General features: G+C 38.4%; 1 protein-coding gene across 1 annotated transcript in view; it reads left to right on the top strand.

Moving 5' to 3' along the window:
• The window catches only part of NOX4 (NADPH oxidase 4), a 124,364-nt gene that overhangs the window by 81,033 nt on the left and 23,847 nt on the right, over positions 1 to 19,484 (top strand). The window contains exon 13 of the mRNA XM_004589813.2: positions 19,329 to 19,410. Coding sequence (XP_004589870.2) covers positions 19,329 to 19,410 — 82 coding nt within the window. The remainder of the gene's footprint in view (positions 1 to 19,328; positions 19,411 to 19,484) is intronic.

The raw sequence follows: 19,484 nt of genomic DNA, 5'->3' as shown, positions 1-19,484 counted from the left end.
ACAAGTATGTGCTAAGGAAATACCATCTTTTTCTTTTAAGATTTATTTATTTTTATTGGAAAGTCAGATATACGGAGAGAAGCAGAGACAGAGAGGAAGATCATCCATCCATTGATTCACTAAGTGGCCATAACAGCCAGAGCTAAGCATAGTCTGAAAGGCTATCAGTTTTGTTCTAATATATACCACCTAGAGAATAGTAAGCTGTGTTTATAGGGAACAGATAAGGATTTGGAGTATTGCATAGGCCATATCTTTTTGAAGGGAAGGGGTATTTGATCATTTTAAAGATGGTGACTCGAGCTCCTGCCATGTGACCCTGTGCTCATGGTCTGTATTACACTCGCCAGACCCTGTATCCTCTCGGTTGCTACAGTTGTTTGTACCTTCATGTGACTCATTGGCTCAATTTGGCTCACAATATTCTCCTCACCTAAACATGTGCTGAATTCCTTCCATTTAAAATATGTAAAGTCATATGGATTTGATGATGTTGTTTTGTTGCTTTTGGACTTTTACAGTCATTAAGCAGAGTTCTTTGAGCAGAGCCTGAGTGGTCAGGAGTAATGCATGAGGGACTCACATTTTAGGCAGAGATGAAAGGAAGTGCCAAAATCAAGAAGTCAAATACTGCATGCTCAAGAACCAGAAAGAAGTACTAGTTCTTTTCACTAAGTATATAGGTTTCCAATGCATCTGTTGTTTGATGTTTTCGGTTTTGCTTTGATTTGGTTTAGATTTTTAATGATTGAGTAGTACTCTATAATCTGTATACACCATGTTTTGTCAAGTCATTAGTTATTGAGCATCTGGATTATCATGATTTGAGCTGCTGTGTACATTAGAGAACAGACAACTTTTTCATCTGCATTTCACTTCCTTTGGATAAATTTCCAGAAGTGAAATGGCCATGTCATATACTTGATGTGTTTTCAAATTTTAGCAGACACTCCATGCTCTGCTTATGTTGATTTACATTCCAACAGTGTATTTGGGTCTTTTTTCGCATAATTTTTGTGTTCCACCGATTGATATTTGTGTCTCTAGTAGGTCAATTTTTTTTTTTTTACTTTCAAAGGCTATTTTTCATAGTTTAGATGTAGACTTGTTTTTGTGAAGATGGCCCAAGGATGGGATTGTGCTGAGGTTTCTATCCTGGTACAGTTTTCACTCTGATATTGACTCCTGTCTTGATATGTTCTCGCTGTCAAAACCTCTGTTGTGGCATATGTATTGTGTCTTCTCTGAACAAAAGTGACCAACTGTGAAATCTCCGGGTCTTTGTCCTACTGGGATCCTAGTCTTTAGTGCCTATGTATTCCTCCAGTAGTTCTAATTGCTTTCCATGGTAATTATGCTGCAGGACTCTGTGGAGGTTTTCCCAGTCAACCTCCCTAAATGACAATGTCCCCTGCAATTTGTCTGGTAGCTCTGTTGTTTCTGTTGCCATTTTGGTTCCCTCTAATCAGCCGTTGTCAAATTTTCTATTTGTTTTATTTTTAGTCCTTTTTAAAATTTGTCACAACATCATTTTGAAGTTAAGGAGTTTGTATATGAAGTGGAATAAATAAATGCAGCAGTGACTGAAGGGAGGCTATTAGGACAAGATGGAAAGAAGGGCTTATTTAAATGTTACAATAAGTGTTATAATAACTATAGCATACATCTATACTTTTCCAAATGCTAAAATGGTGAGCATTAGGTAGACAAGGACTCAAAGGAAGCTGATTCTAATGCACAAAGGAAGTATTGACTTTAGATAATCAACATGGAATCACTTTTCAGCCTTTTGGCTAAGATCAAGCATAGATAAGCAACATGGACAATTCATGCTTTGTAACTGAAGAAGACAGACATACAGGTTGGTGCGGGTTGATTTGGTATCATTGGAGTGAGAGACATTGGATTTCTCTCTTTTATGTCATCACATGAAAATAAACATTTTTTGGCCTACTTTATTTCACTTTTTTCAAATCAAATAAGATTTATATCTATACAAAGTATACTATTTATGCATATTTTGTACGAATCAATGAATCACAGTATTTCAGTAAGTAAGACATCAGACGTCATTGCTTCAGCTTTGATATTAAACAAACTCAAGCCAGCTGATGTACAACATGTCTGTTTGGTTTCTACATGTTGCGTTCCCAGTATCAAAATGTGAAATCATAACAGCAGATACTATTATAGTACAGCCTGCACACTGAGCTGCTTCATAGGAGAAGAACTGTACATATTTAATACGGGATCCCAGATTTACTTTATTAAGGGATTTATTCCTTTCTCTTTTATTTATTTATTTGCTTGTTTGTTTCAGAAAGGTAGTTACACAGAGAAGGAGAGACACACAGAAAATTCTGTCTGCTGATTCATTGCCCAAGTGGCCACAACAGCTGGAGCTGAGTTGATCTAAAGCTAGGAGCTTTAAGTCAGTCATCTGACCAGAGGGTGGAATGTAAAAATGAGGGTTTCTGTTTTAATTATTTTTAAACTTTTACTGGAAAGGCGGATATACCTAGAGAAGGAGATATATAGAGAAAGATCTTCCATCCGTTGATTTATTTCCCAAGTGGCTGAAATGGCCATAGCTGAGCCCATCTTAAGCCAGGAACCAGGAACTTCTGAGTCTCCCACATGGGTGCAGGGTGCCAAGGCTTTGAGCCATCCTCTATTGCTTCCTCAAGCCACAAGCAGGGAGCTGGATGGGAAGTGGAGCAGCCTGGCATGTACCAGCACCCATGTGGGACCCCAGCGCGTGCGAGGCAAGGAGTTAGCCGCTGAACCATACTGCAGGCCCCGGATTTACCTTTGAATTGTACTTGTTTATCTTTTGTTTGGCAAGATCTGCATTCTTAAATGGAGTCCCCAAATGATGCAAATTAATGATATTCTACCATATATATATATATATATATATATATATATGTGTATATATATATATATGTATATATATATATACACACACACATATATATTAATGAACATTTCCAGTAAGGATTAACTTGTAAGCTCAAAGAATATCACTAACTTAGTTCTAAGTTTTAACTAATATACATCTGTTCCATTTAGCCAAAATCCATTTTGGAAAGATATTAAAGAGCAATTCTATTTCTGAAAGGATAGTGTTTCTCTCTTAGTCCTTCTATTTTCTCACTAAAATAAAATGAGGATAGGGAAAGATATGTTGGCATTTTGAAAAAAACGTATGTACTGTCATTTTAAATATGAAATAGACGAGTAAGGCATGGTGGCCTTTCTGAATTGTGTCCATAGTTCTATTGAGGTATTTGACTCTGAAATTTAAATGAAACCAGTGAGAATAATTGTGGTTTTTCCAGTCATGGTTCTAAGAAATGAACAGGTAAATGGATTTTTATTAATCCTGTCCCACTTCTGTTTAAAATCAGCAAAATTGTCATCCTCAAGCTATTCCCACAATTTAATTGCTTCTTTTTCTTAAAACACTTTAATAGGGGGCAGAGTTATGGAATAGTGCATTAAGCGACTTTCTACAATGCCAGCATCCCATATGTATACTGATTCGTGTCACAGCTACCCCACATCTGATTCAGCTTTCTACTACCATGCCTTGGAAAGCAGCAGAGGATATACCGAAAGCTTGAGTCTCTGTCACTCACATGGGACACTCCATGGAGCTTATGGTTCCTGACTGCAGCTGGCTGGGCTAGGTTGTTGCAACTATTTGGGGACTGTACCCAGAACATAGTTCACACATGTGAACTGTCATGCCACAACAGGAAAATGTCATGCTTCAGGTGGCCAGCAGCTGGTATCCAGATGAGAGGCCATGGGGAGGTTTCGAGAAATTGTTAGAACTAGCTGCTCCTCTTCCAACCCCTTCCAACTCTGTTGATGTGCCCAGGAGAGCAGCAGAAGGGACTCTAGTGCTTGGGCCCCTAAACTCACATGTGACCTAAAAGACGCTCTAGACTGCTGGCTTTGGCTTGGCTCAGATTTGGCCACTTCAATAATTTGGCAGGTTAGCCAGCAGATGACATATTCTCTCTCTCTCTCTTTCTCTCTCTCTCTTTCCTCCCTGTCTCCCCTTTCCTCTCTCTCTACGTGTTAATGCATGTTTTGCCTTCAAACAAATAAATCTTGAAAGAATTGTATAATAGAATTACCATAACTTCATGTGTGAGTTGGATTTGGGTCAGGATGATCTGCCGTATCTTATATGACAACCTCATTTTGAAATGTAACACTGTAATTCTACACATAAGTGAGTCTGCATTGAAATCATTGAAGATGTTTGGTTGATTTGATACAATTCAGTTTAGCTTATTTGCTGTTGTACAGTCAGTCAATGTGAGATGGGCCTAAATTCCATATTTCATAGCCTTAGAAATCTAGGACATTTTTGGTAGGAAAGTACAATTCAATGCCCATCTGTTTTCAGGAGAGAGCAGAAATTGTATTTCACTTGTTTTCTCTGTTTGTGATCATGACATATGCTGTCACATTTTTAGTAAATGGCAGTTCTCTTGTAATGCCACTGCAATATTAAAAATTGCTTGGTAAATGCTAGAAATTCACTACTCATTCAATTCACTCCAGTCCAGCCCTTTTACAGCTCCAAACATAGGAACTTAACATTCCTGTTGTCCATGCAATAAGAACCCATTACTTTTAAGTATTGAAAATAAATAGATTTTACAACTTTTGGATGTAGAAAGGGGACTGTCGTAAAAAGGATTTATTTGTTCTGTCTATAGGACGGGTTTAGAGCCTTTGTTATCTAGCACGTTCTACTTGAATTTACTATATAACAGAGGAAAATAAGAACTGTAGGGAGTTTTCTTGGTAACACACTTGAACATCAAAAACATCAAGTAATGCCCTGACTCCCTGAAAAGGTGTGTGCTACTTTGCCAAGTACATTAGTACTTTCATGAAAGCCAGAAAGCAAAGATTTTGTGATATTATCGCTCTTATGAGAAACATTTTCAAGCAGTCCTTTTCTTGATGAACTTCCTACACAGTTTTCTAAAGGAAATTGAAGAAATGTAGTTCTTGTTCTTTAAAAACCTGCAATTTATAAACAGTGGACTCTAATGGTGCAGATGAGGTTCTTGAGGTCATCAGAATGAACACATCTAAGACATGAAGTATATTTATACCAAGGAAGGTGCTTATTTTCTGTGCATTTAAACATTTCCAGTTCCTGGTCCAGTGTGTAGAAATCTTCATTTTATCACAGCCATTAAGTAAAGAGCTGTACAACCAGCAACATCAACAGCTCTTAGATAAGTTTGAAAAGAAAGGCCTGATTTTTACCCTAAACATGAGAGATAAATAGGAAGACACAGAGAAAAATAACTTACCAGAATGGAAACTCACAAGCAGATGCCTCCATGGGATCCAGAACCTGGGTAGAAAAACCTAAATTGCAGTTAGCCAATTGCTGCATCCTCAGCGTGCATGGCCCTGAGAAGTAAATATGCTTGAAGAAACGGACTTCTGAAACTGTTGGACATGGCTCTGTTGGATCCCCACAGTACATGTGGGGAAAACATCCTTTTGTACTGTATTCAGGAAAGAAAAGAACTATTTGCAACCATACCAAAGCATTCATGTGTTTTTAATAAGGCCTGCTCTCAGGAGATGTCTAACCCGCGGAGGTTATTTCATGAGATAACCTGTGCGAGGGAAGAAAGATTCACAACTCCAGCTCCCTGCAGCCATCTTGCCCAACCTGCAGCCATCTTGCCCAACCTAAGGAAAGAAAAACTTACAAACACTGGTTGAGTTTTTCTAGTGATTCCAGCTCTTCTAAAGACTGAGACCAAGTCTTAGGCAAACAGAACTCATGCTCTTCCCCATGCTCCTGCTGCACTGCTAAAGGCAAATATATTGCAATTCCTTTTGTCCTCTGAATCATGTCTGGATTTCAGAAAAAAAAAATCATAAGGCTTTGAAAATACAAAACAGATTGAAAGCTAGAACAAGTGTCAAAACTAGAATCAGATATACCTGTAATGTTAAAATTATCATACCAATAACTTAAAAAAAGACTGTGATAAATATGCTTAGAGTTTTAACGGAAAAAGTAGACAAAATGCAAGATCAGACTGATAATGTCAGCAGAGAGATGGAAACATAAGAACAGATTTTTTATATATATAAAAGCAGCAATAAAAAATTCCTGGTTGGATTCACTTGTAGAATGGGCTCAACTAAAGAAAGAATTTTGAAGATACCATGATACAAACATTTGAAACTAAAAAGCAAAGAGAAATATATAGTGAAATATTTAATACCTGTAAGACAGCTATAAGCAGTTTAGCAGTTGCGCAATAGCATATCAGTAGAAGAGAGGAGGGAGCTGAAGCAGTGTTTGAAGCGATAGTTTGGATGAGCATTTATACCATATTGCTGTTAGCAACCAAGGCAAAGATCCAAGAAGCTTAGGGTATACCTAATAGTATAATAAAGATAGGTAGGTAGGTAAGTAGGTAGGTAGGTAGATAGATAGATAGATAGATATTATTTACCAATGAATGTCTTATTCAGACTTCAGAAAATATATCTAAAGAGCTGGGATGGCAGGGGCACCTTGGCTTAAGAGAAACATGCATCAGAATTGCTTCCACTTCCTTAAAACCATGACAGGCAAGAAGGGATGAGTATAGAAAAAACAACCAATCTGAAATTCTGTCGTCTTCAGATTTTTTTAAATATTTATTTTTATTGGAAAGGCAGATTTGCAGTGAGAATGAGAGACAAGAATCTTCTATCTCCTTGTTCATTCCCCAATTGGCTACAACAGCCAGAGCTGAGCCAATCTGACATCAGGAGCCAAGACATTCTTCCAGGTCTCCCAAGCAAGGCAGGATCCCAAGGCTTTGGGGCATGCTCTACTGCTTTTCTAGGCCACAATCAGAGCACTGGATGGGAAATGGAGCAGCTGGGACAGGAACTGGTACCCACATAGGATCCTGGTGCATGCAAGGCAAGAATTTAGTCACTGGGCTACCGTGCTGGGCCCCTCTTCAAAATTTCATTGCAATACCGTGGGTTAACCTGCAAATTATATGATAGGGAGAATAAAATGATGGCACGAAAACAAATACTATGTGATTTCATTCATATTTTCGATGTAAAATGTTGGAGTTTATGGAAATACAAAGTAGAATGGTGATTACATAGGGCACCAAGAGAAGATATCTGTGGCAATAAGGAGATAGTAGATGAAGTTCCAGTTATGATAAATACATTTTGAAGATCTATTGCACAGTAGGATGACCGTATTTAATGATGTGTTGTGTATTTTAACATTGCTAAAACTTTTATTGTTATCACTGCAAATGACTAATATGTGATGGATATATTAATTATCTTGATGTAATAATTCCATAGTAGCTCATAAATGTATCAACATGCAATTTAAATTAGAAGTTGTAGAAGACATAGAGACTATCATACAAAGAAAAAATTGAGTAAGTTTGCTACCAGTAGACTTGCCTTGCTGGAAATGTTCAAACTTCCTCAGAGAAGGAAATGACATGGATCAGAAATGCAGATCTACGCAAACAAAGGAAAAGCATCAGAAAAGGAACCAATGTTGATAAAGCAGATAATTTATTTTTATTCATTTTAATTGATGAACAGATAGTAATTGCAACATAGTATATACAATAGTCTTCAAATGTTAACACATTACAAAATTTTATTAATCTTCAGTCATTTTTATTGAATTTAATTTTATTAAATTTGAATAATTTTTGCAGCAAAATGATTGTATTTTAAATATTTATTTTTATTTTTATTAGAAAGTCAGGTTTTCAGAGAGGAGAGACAGAGGGAAAGATTTCCTATCTGCTGGTTCACTCCCCAAATGGCCGCAATGGTCAGAGCTGATCTGCAGCTAAGCTGATCCAAAGCCAGAAGCCAGGAGCCTCCTCCGGGTCTTCCATTTGGGTGCAGAGTCCCAAGGCTTTGAGCAAACTTCTGCTGCTTCCCCAAGCCACAAGCAGAGTGCTGGACCAGAGTGGAGCAGCTGGAACATGCCCTGGCACCCATATCGGATCCTGGGGCATGCAAAGCAATGATTTAGCCATTAGGCTATTGTGCTGGGCCCAGTGTATTTTTTAGTGCCGCTTCCTGTGCAACTTTTGAAATACCTTCCTATAACCGAAATGAATGAAAGCAATGATGTAGGAACAGGTGAAAGGAATTTTGTGAATTTTTCTGTTATAATGTGCTTGCATTACCTTTGAGTTGAATTAGTTATAAAGGTATATGCAAGCTCCAGGTTAACTACTTGAAATGTTTTTGAAAGATACAGATGATTGATAAAGTAGAAAATGAAATTATCAAATGTCATGTAAAATCACAGGAGGCAGAAAAAGAGTAGAAGAAATGAGTGAAGGCAGAACAAGAATAACCCCATAAAAGCTGTCGTTGTTAGTGAAGATGCAAAATGTTTCAGCCACTTTGGAAGATAATTTTGCAGCAGGAAACCCACAGCATTGTGAGAACCTGTGCACACATGTGTAGAGTAGCTTTGGTTGGTAATTGCTAAAGCAGGGAAGCAACCAAGGTGTTATATACATATAATTGCAACGTAGTATGTACAGAATACATATATATGTGTATATATATATTTGAGATAAGTCACACTAAAAGGACTGTGTAAAATAATTTCTATGGAAAAGACAAAAGTATGAGTACAGTAAACAAAAACCAGAGTGGTTGTCTGGCTTCCCGGAGGAGAAAAACATGAGTAAGAATAGCACAGAGAATTTCCAAAGCTATGACACATTTTGAATAATAATATTGAATAATAATAATAATATTGAATAATAATAATATTATTATGATACATGACAAATATACATTTGTTAGAACGTAAACACTGGGTTAACCTGTGTTCTGCAGGAGACAGAATCTGTAATCCAGTCCTTAACCTCTCTGTGCAGTTTGTTTTCCTATTCACTGTGAGTTCATTGAAAATAAAGGTCATTACTGAGTGGCATAATCTGTGAAGGTGTTTTCAAGGAATGAATTTTTCAATTAGCCTTTAAGTTCTGGTTATGATTTAGTTAAGGGAAGGCCTAGAGACCCAGGTGTTTTTTTTTTTTTAAGATTTATTTATTTTTATTACAAAGTCAGATATACAGAGAGGAGGAGAGACAGGAAGATCTTCCGTCCGGTGATTCACTCCCCAAGTGATCCGAAGCCGGGAACCTGGAACCTCCTGTGGTTCTCCCACGGGGGTGCAGGGTCTCAAAGCTTTGGGCCATCCTCAACTGCTTTCCCAGGCCACAAGCAGGGAACTGGATGGAAAGTGGAGCTGCTGGGATTAGAACCGGCGCCCATATGGGATCCCGGGGCATTCAAGGCAAGGACTTTAGTCACTAGGCCGAGCCGCCGGGCCTGAGGCCCAGGTGTTGAGAAATTACATGAAAAAGAAAATCGGAGAGGTTGGGGAAAGCTCAGTTTTCTCTGATGAAACAACCTAGCAAAGCAAGTGAGTTCATTTGTTTCATTTTGACCTTGCCTGGCACACTGGGTTCCATTGACTGGACTTTTGGTAATCATGTTTAAGAACAGGGAAGACTGATTGTACAGTTGGTTTTGACAGGGTTCAAAGAACATCAACTTATTTTTTTTCCTGGAGCTTTAAGTTAGAAGTTCCTAAGAGCTTAAAAGAAAATCCAATCTCTTTGAGTCCTGGGTAAAATCGCCTGTTCTTTCTCGAGTATGCACCTAGGGGGCATTCTGAGTTTATGCAGAAAGCAGGAACTGAATTAGTGTCAAGATGAGCCTTGGTCACTTTTAGGTGTTGTCTTTGTTGAATATATATAATATAGGGCATGATGTGCTGGGACAAATGTAAATATAGTATTTTCCTTAAAAGGTAGATGGCATTGTGGTAAGCTTATTAGTAATAGTGTATTTATTGCAAAATGCCTGTTGTTTGTTTTCCATTTCCTTGAGCCGCAGCTTTTTTTGCCTGTCAATTTTGGTTGTGTTTTAGCCTCTGCAGCAATAATAAACATTTATCTATTTTTAAAAAACCCAGTTACATTGATTCATTAATGTAGTTAGATGCCAAGAAATCTAATTATATTTCTTTCAAAAGAGTCTTTTGGTTCTTTTCAAAAATAGTATATTTAACTAGTAGGAAGCAGAGAAACGAATATCACAGGAATAGACTTTTATCACTCTACTTCCCTTGAAAATAAAACGATCCATTAAATATAGTTCTTTTATGTAATGCTGCATTGTCAGACCCTATAGTGTTTTAAAACAGTGTTAAGGCATGCTGATTGCAAATGACCCTGAGTGCTTTTTGTCCCTTTAAGTAATACTTAAGGGTAGCACCAGGTAGCATGATGTGGTGGAGAGAACAATGGGTTTTGAACTTTGTTTTGTGATGATTTGTTTACTTAGTCTCTTGCAGCTTGCTTGTCACATGACCTTGTCACTATCAGGCTCTTTTTGCAATTTACACCCTTCCAGAATCTTGAATGAGTAGTGTGGTTTATTTATCACCTCGTTATTGTTGTAAAGCCATGTAATATGTTTCAGAGGTTTAAGTTCTAGAACATGGATACTTGAACGTGATATAAAGTGGAAATCATCATATCAACCTGGAGACTGCCTCACAGGAATATTGTCAGGATCCATTCTAAGTATGCGATATTGTTACTTAGCCATCTCCTATTACTGTTCTTATCAATTGATCTCATTGTTTCTGTATTTCCATCTTTCCAACATCAAAGTATGGGCTTGGCTTTCTTTCCTATATGTGATAGGATAAGATTCTGTTTTTTTTGTTTGGTTGGTTGTGGTTTTTTTTTGTTTGTTTTTTTTTGGTAGAACTTTCATATTGGCCTTAATATTTGGTGGGAAATATAGTTTTAAAAACTAGAGATGCTGCCTCTTTGTTCTAGAATTGCAATGCTTTGATTGGAACTCTATCAGAGAGCATTTGCCTGCTGCTTTGATAAGACAAGATTCTTTCTCTACAGCTGGGTATCCTGATTTATCTAAGTTAGTATTAATTTGAATGCCCCTTGTTGTTACATTGAAACCAGTATTTTAAACAGAAGCGATTGTTATTTAATACTTCATTACCATGGTAATAAGCAGCATGAATTTACTTTAAGCAAACTTTCCAAAAAAAGGAAATTTATGCTGTATATCTATATCGTTTTTTTGGATGTACCATATATCTGCCCTTTAACTCTGATTATTTGAAATAAGTCATTTATCTAGATTAATGTGCATGTTTCATTTCCTGTGTAAGCTAAAATATCAAATTTGACAGGCCATTAATTTAGTATCTCTGGACTAATACTTTTTTTTAAAATTTTTTGCACTATTATTTTGCATGATACAGTTCAATAGGCACAGATTCTTTTTTACTCCCCCAGCCCCATGCTCTCCCCCACTATTTCCCCCCATATTATTATAATAGTATAGTCCTTCAGTAGCAGTCACAAGTCCAACATTCTGCATTTTCCTGTCTTATGGCATTGTGAGTATGCACAATGGTAGGTAGTCAGTATCCTATGGCAAGATATATATAAAAATCTCCTTTTATTCAGGAGTAGAGATACATGCTGCAACACATCTTCTTTTCTTGGTATGCTGGTCTCCATTATACTGTTCATCTATGAAATATATATGTATATATGTTTATCTATCTATCTTGTATTTTGCATAGAGGTTGCTTTATATCAGAGAGCACATATGATCTTTGTCCTTTTATAATTGGCTGATTTCTCATATCCATAAGCATATTCATTCTTAATTATATTCTGCAGATTTCCTTGATATGCTGTAGACAGTTATCCAACAATATAGAGTGACGCTGGAATATTGGGGAGAATTTATTATATATGATTGCTTATTAGCTTTCTTTTTTTTTTTTAAGATTTTTATTTGTTTTTGTTGCAAAGTCAGATATACAGAGAGGAGGAGAGACAAAGAGGAAGATCTTCTACCCGATGGTTCACTCCCCAAGTGACTATAGTGGCTGGTTGCGCCAAACAGAAGCCAGGAGCCAAGAGCTCCTCCAGGTCTCCCATGTGGGTGGAGGGTCCCAAGGCTTTGGGCTGTCCTTCACTGCTTTCCCAGGACACAAGCGGGGAGCTGAATGGGAAGCAGGACTGTCAGGATAAGAACTGGCGCACATATGGGATCCTGGCTTGTTCAAGGAGAAGACTTTAGCTGCTAGGCTACCACGCTGGGCCCTGCTTATTAGCTTTCTAAGTAAATTCCTTTTGGGCCCTCATTAACCAAGTCTTTGAAAAACACGCTGAGGGCCCAGCGCGGTAGCCTAGCGTTTAAAATCCTCACCATGCGTGTGCCATGATCCCATATACACGCTGGTTCTAATCCCGGCAGGCTCTGCTTCCCATCCAGCTCCCAGTTTGTGGCCTGCAAAAGCAGTCAAGGACAGTTTGGAGCCTTAGGACCCTGCATGCATGTGGGAGACCCATAAGAAGCTTCTGCCTCCTGGCTTCAGATCAGCTCAGCTCCAGCCATTGTGGCCATTTGAGGGGTGAATCAATGGATGGAAGATTTTCCACTCTGTCTCTTCTCTCTGTATATATCTGACTTTCCAATAAAAAATAATAAATATCAAAAAGAAAAATACATTAAAGGAAGATTGGTGGGGGTGGAGAGTAGTGTTGCGTTTGTCAAGATATTACCCAGTCATAGCTTGTCTTTATTCATATTGAATTTAGTTGCAAACGGAGTAGGATGCCAGAGCAACAGGTATAAACCAGAACTGTACTAAACAGACCAAGACATGTAGTTCTACACACTTTTGGTTGTTTAGGCCAAATCTTTTTAAAGATCACCAAACTCATCCAATTTTTTGTCAGTTGAGAAGAGGAACTAAGAGCAATTATTACTGAATCCGGGACTCAGGTTTTTTTGATGACCTGTGTGCTTTCTTCACTTTTTTCTAAAGTAAATTTTGTTTTCATTTAGGTGTAATTAGTGGATAAAATTTGGGTATATTTAAGGTGTGCAACTATATGGCTGGCACACATCTGCATTTAGGAATGATTACCACAGCAAGCCCATGATTTATATATAACATCACAATCAATGTAGGGGTATACACAATACTTGCGATCTACTCTTTAAACATTAGTATCATTATGAAAAAAAAGTCCATTTTTTCTTCCAAGTTCTTGTCCCCACAGAAATAAGAATTTGAAACAGACGCGAAAGTAATGTGCAAAAGGCAAAGCAGGATGTATTTAGAAGTGAGAGAGGGAAGGTACATGCGTGCATTGCTGGGCAACCCCACATAGAGAGATGCCTGTCATAAGCGGGGCAGAGAGTAGCTTGTGAGGAAAGAGGAGGCCTGAGAAGTACCCTTGCTGTGAGGGCTTGATGCTAGGCAAAAAGGCTGTTCCCACATGTAACATTTCCTGTTTTTAGATTTATTTATTTATTGGGAACGCGGAATTACTGAAAAGAAGAGACAGAGAGAGAGATCCCATCCTCTGGTTCCCTTCCCAAGTGACTGCAATGGCCAGAACTGAGCCAGTCTGAAGCCAGGAGCTTCCTTGGGGTTCCCCATGTGGGTGCAGGGTCCCAGGGCTTTGGGCCATCCTCCACTGCCTCTCCAGGCCACAAGCAGGAAGTTGGATGGGAAGTGGAGCAGCCGGATCAGAAACTGGTGTCCCGGGATCCTGGCACACGTAAGATGAGGATTTAGCAAGTGGGCCATCATGCCGGGACTGTGAACAGGTACTGTAATGTCCTTGTTGATAAGAAGCTTTCTAACTACTCTTTGAAATTTCTTATCTCTCATTTCCTCGATGTCTTCCTCAGTTAACTGTGAGGTTGACGAAGTCTTTTGCTCCTTCATGGGGGAGGCATCAGTAATATTTGTTGTTCATCTGTCTCTTTGCTTTCTCTTTGTTCTTTTTTGTTCTGGTTATCAGATACCTCTCCTTAGGGCTAGTTTCTGAACTGTTATCCATTGGTCTACCCAGTTCTTTAGTGCCCAGTTCTTCGTAGACACTTGTGCCACTCCCTGAGGTGAGTTTCAGTTCTGGGCTCTTGTGATAAGCTTCCACCACTGTCTGCCATAGCCCTCGCTCCTGGCTCACCACTCTCCACTCACTGTGATCCTGTGATGTGGCTGCATTGTTGCCTTCACAGCCTTTCTCCCGCTCCCAGTTTGAGCAGTGTCTGGGGTTAGGGAAATACCAGCTGTCCTAAATCACTAGGTTGTCAGCAGAGCTGGTCATGTCAGAGCCTGCTGGCCATTAGAGCTGAGCGCCACCCAGACCTATTTTGGGTGGAACCCATAGGATGCCGAGTAGGTACTATTTTCCCTGTGAGACCAGTACAATGTGTTAAGCCTGAAGTGCCTGCACAGCCTCCTATTGTTCTTCCAGCCCCACAGCCTTTTCCTCAGTACAGAAAGTAGCGCCCGATGTAGCACTCTTGGAGATCTGAGCTATGAAACACTGTTCCTGCACCCACCTGCTTGGGCTCTGCCACTCTGCCTCTGCTCATGGTTGAATCAAGCAACGCAGCAGGACAGGCTCCTGGGTTGACCTTCTAAGTTCCCAGTGAACTCCCCTCCCCACCTAGCAGCTGATTGTTGACCGCTGCTAGGACATCTGGTCACTGCAACCCCACTCTGCTGTCCCTCTGCTTGCTGTGCATGGGTCTGCCGGTGTCCCTCTGCTGTCAGCCTAACCTCTCTTTCCCATGATTGCTTACACTCTGCTTCAACCTGGCTAATGATTCTGAATCTTAAACTTATCCTTACACTATTCCATCATGTTTCTCCTCACTTTTCTTTTTGTAAGGCTAGAAGATACTTTTTCTTTTATCTCAAGAGTATGTTTGCACACTGATTTTTGTTCTTATGTAAATCATCACTGTATATTGTGGTATATCCCACTTATTGGGAAGGATTGGTGATTGGCTCCTTTTGACAAAGAGGAAATGTAAGAATCTGGGTTACAGTGAATTTACAAGAAATTTCCATTAGACTTAGTCGTTTTTAAAAATCTTTTCTCTTTTTAAATAACTACATAATACTTCCTCAAAATTGATTGTCTAGAGAATTAATATGTTCAGTATGTCATCCAGGTCTAGTAGCCACTGAATCGTTTTCTTGATTGGGAGAAAGACAGGAAGGGTGAAAATCTGCAAAAGCTTGTCTTAATTAAGATATATCCCCTGCTGTTAGAAAATCATGTTCAGGCATTATCACATCATTAGTCAGCTCATCACAATATTACTTTGCAAATAATCCTGTATTTCTTCTCAGTGGCTCCAATGAAGTCGTTCTTAGGTCTGTGACAGGACTGAGCTGTAATGTTAGGATAACGGTGCTGTTTCTTCAGGAATGGTTTGGCCCTGCAGAGAAAGTTGAAAATTGGGTTTGGCATTGTGTTCACAAGATAGTATTTTACAATTTTATTTCTTCAGAGGATGTATCACATTATGTGGTAGAAAGCTAGATACTGATAAAGTAATTGGTAGGCAACAATCTGGGAGAGTGAAGTGGAACTAGTATAAGAATTATAAATAATGTTTCGGTTACTGAAACATTTCTGAGGGCCATTTTTCAGAATGAATCTTTCTTTTTTATAAAAATTATACCTTGATGAGACAGTATTAGGTATTCAGATTTAGGGATTTATGAATGTGACATGTGAGAATGTGCATTTTTAAGGATGACATAATCTGAAGATATGATGCATATTTTCTACCTGTGCATCACGTGAAGTGTGTTTTAGGGAGAACACTGCCACCGTATCTCTTTCAAGGGCTTTCCTGCTTGCTTGCTTTCCGTTCAGAATGCTAAGGAGAACGGAGATTCAAGAGCAAGAGTGTTAGTTATAGATTTCTTCCTAATTTGGGTTGTTTCACTGCACGATCTTTTTTGCGTTGTGTTTTCAGTATCTATGTGTGTGTATTTTTCATTACTGTCAGTATACTGTGGTCATTAAAGGTTCTATTACAGATTTACAATCAAATATCCTTTGAGATTTTGCACAAGCTTATTCTGGACAAAATCATATGTTAAATTACAGGTTTATGTACATGAAGAATTCTCAGTTTTGTGTTTCTTAATACAAGTTTCAGAGTCATTTATATATTTTAATTTGTGCTTTCAACCTCAAAGGAATATCATGGTCAACACAGATCCCCAGCTGGAAAGTTGCTTTACCTAATATGTAACACTCCTTTTTGTGCTTGGACTTTGCCATGAACTCTCTTGGGCGAGGGCTGAATGATAGGGAAAAGTAGGAAGCGATAAACACTGTAAGACTCCTTTTATGGATCTAGATAAACATAAATTTGTGGCATGTACTGAAAGGCAAGGGTTATAGAGCATAAAAATTTTCTAGTGATTGAAATAAGAAGGTCATTGAGATAAAAATTACAGTGTATCAGTCAATAGCATGATTTAATTAAAAGCATGTACCTACAGAGTGGCATAATCAAAGGAGAAAAATAATGTACTTTTCAGGAATACTGGATGTCAGAGTGAAACCATTTATATTTTAGAACTAATTTTTTAAAAGATGTGTTTGTTTGAAAAGCATATTTACATAGAGAGGGAAAATCAGATCTTCCATCTAGCTGTCCGCAACAGCTGGGCAGGGCCAGACTGGAGCCAGGAACCAAAACCTCTGCCCTGGCCTCCTACATGGGTGTGGTAGCTCAAGAACTTGGTCCATCTTCCACTGGTTTCCCAGTGTCATTAGCAGGGATGCTAAATGAGAAGTGGAACAGCCAGGATTCCAATATGATGCTGGCATTATGGGCAACAACTTAACCTGATGTACCACAACAATGGTGACATCTTTTGCAACATACTGTTTTCTTCCTGTGTGTGTTATAAAAACGTAGAGTGTTAAAAACAAAACTCAGAACAGAAATTTGCTAAATATCTCTGATTCAATACATATGCATGACTGTAAATATTAAATATCCATCCTGTTTCTCAGTAATACTTGTGACTGCTGTACTCACAGACGATTTGCAACCTAATGAGTCAGGAGTAGGCATTTAGCCTGGTAAGGTGGTTAGGGTACTTGCCTTGCACTTCAGCATGCTTGCATTTGATTCCTGGCTCTGGTCCTCATTCCAGCTTCCTGCCAATGCACACCCTGGGAGACAGTAGTGATGGCTCAAGTACTTGGCTTCCTGCTGCCCATTAAGGAGTCTTGAATTGAATTTCTGGCTCCTGTCTCCAGTTCCAGCTGACTCCATTCATTGTGGGCATCCAGGGAGTTAACCAATGAATGGGAACTCTTTGTATGTCTGCTCATATGTCTCTTTCTCTCGGTTTCTCGAATAAATAAAAATGTAAAAACAGTCTACTCGTTATCCAGGAAAAGGCAGTAGCCATTAAGTATAGATTTGTAGAATTTTGTAGAAATTGCATGTATTTAGTTAGTGATAATTGTACTGCAGCTTGGGAATTTTAACTTTGCATTCTACCTCAGCCTGATTGTGTGACTTTGTCAAGAATAAAGTACAGGTCTCCTTAATTTTCATAGTTAATATATGTCCAGTTGGTCTCTTCAAAGAATCATTATAATTAACTTTGACAGGTAGATTGTTCTCTTTGGAAAAAACAGACGTTAGGAATATATTCAACCAGTATCTATCTAGTGCCTTAAAATATAGTATGTAATATGTATCTTGGAGGCACAGTATCCAAGTAGATATACACAACATCTAAGAAGGAGAGCCTTACAGACAAATATCCATAAGTATGAAAGTAGCTTGATAAATTCTGTGAAAATAGACCTTGGGGTTTACTCAAAATAGAGAGTAGGGCCACCTATTCAAGATGTGACAAAGGAACATGGAAAAAAGATGATGCAGATCTCAAGGAAGTTTTCCCATAGAGATGAACACAAAGATCTAGATTTGAAAATATGGGAACAATTTGTAAATGATGCATTACTCTATGCATGGTAGTTAGTGGTGCAGTTTAACTATTTCTAAGACAGCATGAGAGAATGGGTTCGGTGTGGTAGCCTAGTGGCTAAAGTCCTCTCCTTGAATGTGCCAGGATCCCATATGGGCACAGATTCTAATCCTGGTGGACCTGCTTCCCATCCAGCTCCCTGCTTGTGGCCTGGGAAAGCAATTGAGGACAGCTCAAAGCTTTGGGTCCCTGCAGCTGCGTTGGAGACCCTGAGGAGACTCCTGGCTCCTGGCTTCAGATTAGCTCAGCCCTGACTGTTGCAGCCACTTGAGGAGTGAACAGCAGACACATCTTCCTCTCTGTTTCTCCTCCTCTCTGTATATCTGACTTTGCAATAAAAATAAATAAATCTTTAAAAGAGGAAAGCATGAGAGGTGCTTCCTCTATCCATAGCATTCTTTGTCTTCCGTTTGTTTTCTTCTTCCTCTCTCTCTGCCTGTTTCCTTCTGCCTCTCCTTCATCGTGACGTTCTTATGTGCTGAGGTTTTTAGTCCAAAGCTTGGCTTACACTTTACCTTTGTTACTGTATTCTACCATGCTCATCCATCTATTCCAAACCATGCATTTCTTATATAACTCACTGATATTTTCTAGATAATATTCGTTTTGGATGTTTGTTACTTTCAACATTATATTAACATGGTTCATAGTGTTTTCATTTGTAACAAATTATGCTGTTTCACATCAAATAACATTCCATTATATTAACACAGCACAGATTTTCCATTTTCATGTTAATGGGCATATTGGTTGTATCCATCTTGTTATTTTCAGTAATGTTGCTATAAACCTTCTCTTATTTGCCACACATACATGTTAACAGTTCCTGCCGGGTCTGTGTCTGGGAATGGAATCATTAGACTGTAGTATGTGCAAAGATGAAACTGTTAATAACAAATGATTTCCAAAAGTTTTGTAATGATGTTTACTCTTAGGAGAATGCATAAGGGCTCATTTGTTTCATGTACTTTTCATACTTGGGCTTACAAGTGTAATTTCTATTAAATGAATGCCATGTGATGTGAGTGCTATCTAATGATGTGTGGCTCTATTTCATATTGCCTGGGTGATTAGTGACGTCGTGTGTCTTTGATGGTTTCTGTTGGTTATATGTCTTCTCTCTAACCTTTCATTTATAAGATTTCATTAATTTATACTAATGAATGCTTGCTATTTTTGCATTTGCAGAAGCTACACTGTTTTAACTGCATCACGTGTATGCATTTGTTAAGGAGAAACTGTTTTGTGTTTTAACAATGTATAAAATTGGGAATAAAATGTGAAACCCTTGTATTTTAAATTGATTTTCATGTTTTATATTTTCACATCTTATTGATCATTTTTTTTTTGACAGAACGATTCCGAGATTTACTGCTGCCTCCATCAAATCATGACTCTGAGATTCTGCCCTTCATTCAATCCAGAAATTATCCAAAGTAAGCAAGAGAATTTTACTAAGTGTTGAGAAAGGCAAAAGTCATAGCTCTGGGGGAGATATGAGTGGGCAATG

The sequence above is a fragment of the Ochotona princeps genome, chromosome 4 (genome assembly GCF_030435755.1).
Source record: "Ochotona princeps isolate mOchPri1 chromosome 4, mOchPri1.hap1, whole genome shotgun sequence".
Classification (NCBI taxonomy): domain Eukaryota; kingdom Metazoa; phylum Chordata; class Mammalia; order Lagomorpha; family Ochotonidae; genus Ochotona; species Ochotona princeps.
Note: the sequence above shows the minus strand (reverse complement) of the source record. Positions and strands in the feature narration are given on the sequence as shown.